This window comes from Apteryx rowi, unplaced genomic scaffold (genome assembly GCF_003343035.1).
Source record: "Apteryx rowi isolate R43461 unplaced genomic scaffold, aptRow1 scaffold_527, whole genome shotgun sequence".
NCBI lineage: Eukaryota > Metazoa > Chordata > Aves > Apterygiformes > Apterygidae > Apteryx > Apteryx rowi.
In genome coordinates, this window is record NW_020450791.1 from 1 (window position 1) to 2,744 (window position 2,744).

General features: G+C 66.4%; 1 protein-coding gene across 1 annotated transcript; it reads left to right on the top strand.

The window, feature by feature from the left end:
• Positions 1-393: 393 nt before the first annotated feature.
• ARHGDIG (Rho GDP dissociation inhibitor gamma) lies at positions 394-2,359 on the top strand. The gene is made up of 3 exons (XM_026080611.1): positions 394-592; positions 1,966-2,049; positions 2,154-2,359. Exons 1-3 carry the CDS (start codon positions 418-420, stop codon positions 2,357-2,359), a joined length of 465 nt encoding a protein of 154 aa, XP_025936396.1. The 5' UTR covers positions 394-417.
• The last annotated feature ends 385 nt before the right edge of the window (positions 2,360-2,744 follow it).

Here is a 2,744-nt window from a genome sequence, read left to right on the forward strand (position 1 = left end):
TGGGTCTGGTGGCTGCTCTGCTGGCTTGGAGGGGGATGCTGGGAGGTGACAAGGGCTCTCTGGGTGACTGGGCAAAAAGGGCCGCGGCAGGCCGTGACTGCACGCAGGGGCTGCGCGTTGCACAGGCACGAGCTCGTCTAGCTTTGCGACCGGGTGAAAATGCAGCCGGTGGCACCACCTTGGCGTCTCGGCTGCACCCCTGCTCTGAGCTGCGCTCGGCGGGGCTGGGCACATGCAGCCCGGTGGTGTCCCCAGGCGGGGGGGGGGGGACGGCGTGGGGCCCGCTGCCCCCTCCAGCCCACCGCTGCCCCACGTCCTCCGGGCATGGCCACCCCCGCCCCGTGCCGGAGCTGGTGCCCACGCGTCCCTGGGCGGTGGGGCCGTGGGGGCTGCCACTGCCTGTCCCCCGCAGACATCATGGCAGACAAGGAGGGGGTGACGCTGTCGCTGGAGGAGGAGGATGCCGACGTGGCCCTCGCGTACAGGACGCCGGAGAAGAAGAGCCTGCAGGAGATCCAGCAGCTGGACCYGGGCGACGAGAGCCTGAGGAAGTACAAGCAGGCACTGCTGGGGGCCATTCCCGTGGCCGTGGGTAAGGCCGGGGGCTGCCGCGGCGGGGGCCGGGCGAGGGCGGGTGATGTTCTCCCACCGGGAGCTCAGACATTGCCAGTGCCCCGCCAGGCATCCCCGGCATTGGGGGGGGGCCACGGCCTGGCTGGAATCGCCCGCAGGTGCTGCCTATGTCCCCCCGCCCCTCGCAGCATGGAGACACCGGCATCCCCCTGCCGACATGGGTAATGGCTGCCCGGGGACCCCGGTTGCCTTGGTTACGGGATCACCGCACGGTTTCCATAGGAACGGTTACAGAGGGACCGGGAAATTCATTGGGATGACAGAGATGGAGTGAACGGCTGGGGGTGGTGGTGGTGGGGGGGGGCTTGCAAGCCCGGGGCGGCATGGCTGCTGGTGTCCCACGGCATGGCACAGCACCTGCAGCAGCTGCTGGCGGGTGGCAGAAGACCAAGGTTGCTGCCCTTGCTGTTGCATGGCCCTGGCCAGGCAGAGGTGCTCCCTGGGCCCAGCACCCTGGCGTGCCGCCTGGTGGGGTGTGGGAGGTGGGCACCCTGTGCAAGCTGGTGGGGTGCAATCAGGTTGGTGGGGTGCAAGCGGCCCAGCGGGTTGGATGTGAGCTGGCAGGGTGCACGCGGGAGTGTGTCAGCACTGTGTGTGTGTGTGTGTGTGTGTGTGTGTGTGTGTGTGTATATGTCTCTGCTCCCTGGGACAGACGCCTGACATACGGCTCGTGTGCAAGTGCCTGCCTCAAGGGACGTCTCTGCTTCCACATGCCTTCTCCTCCCTATCCCCAAGGCTCAGCCCCTTGGACCTCTCCGAACCCATGGAGGATCACACCATAGCTTTCCGTGGCTGGTCCCTTTTAAACATGGTCTTACCCCAAAGGATTTGGTGCCAAGGTTTGGGCTGGCCTGAGATGCCCCTGCTCTGCTGCGCTGGTCCCCTGTGACCACCAGCGTAGGGCAGCTGCGGCCAAGAGTGTGGGCATCGCGGCCGACCTCAAAATACCCCAGTGGCTGTGCCGGAGGCACGTTTTCTCCATGCTGCAGCCATGCATCCTCCACTGTCCCAAGGGCATCCCTCACTCCCTGGGCAGCTGCCTGCCTCCTGGGCCCGGGCAGCAGGAGCCCTGCACCGGTCACCCATTGCTCGCTGGCTCTTAACCCTTCCCCACTGCAGCAGTGCCCACCCTTCCCGGCCCTGCATGCCATTCCAGGGATGTATGGGTGATACACGGCCCCGATGCGTGGAGTTGTTGGCTGTGCTTGTGGGCCATGTGGTGCCAGCGCAGGGTGCAGGCTTGGTGCACCCATCCCCGCTGCGCCCTGGGGCTGTGGTGCGGTGCCAGCGGGTGCAGGTGGGTAAGGCCTGTGCCCTCCTCCTTGCACCTAGATGCCCGCGTGCCCAACGTGCAGGTGATGAGGCTCACCCTGGTGTGCGAGCAGGCGCCGGGGCCCATGATCATGGACCTGACAGGTGAGCGGTGGGGAGAGCACCCGTGGGTGCCCATGCCTGGGTTGTAGCAGCTGGGGAGGCAGGGGGAGGGACACCAGGCTAACAGGTCCCTTCTCTCCACACAGGTGACGTGGAGGCGCTGCGGAGCCGGTCCTTCGTGCTGAAGGAGGGGGTGGACTACAGGGTGAAGGTGTCCTTCAAGGTGAGGCAGGCACCCGCTGCCCTGCGCCTATTGGCTGAGCTGGGCCTGGCCCTGCTCACCCAACACCCTGCGGCTTCTGATGCCTCAGTGTCTCTTTCACCCAGTGTCCCTGCACCCTGGGGTCCCTGATGCCCTGCAGTCCCTGCCACCCCCATGGTCCTTGCCACCCCAGGGTCCCTGTCCCTCTGGGGTGCCTGCCATTCTGAGGGTCCTGGCCATCCCTATGGTCCCTGCCACCCCCAGCATTAATGCTACCCCAAAGTGCCTGCCACCCCAGTCCCTGCCTCTTAGGAGGTCCCTGCTACCCTGGGCTCCTGCTCCCCAAGGGTCCTTGCCATCTGGAGGTTGCTGCCACCTGGAGGTCCATGCCACCCTGAGGTCCCTACCACCTGGAGGTCCATGCCATCCTATGGTGCCTCTGCCTCCCAGAGGTCCCTGCCATCCGGAGGTCCATGCCATCCTATGGTGCCTCTGCCTCCCAGAGGTCCTTGCCACCCAGAGGTCCATGCCACCC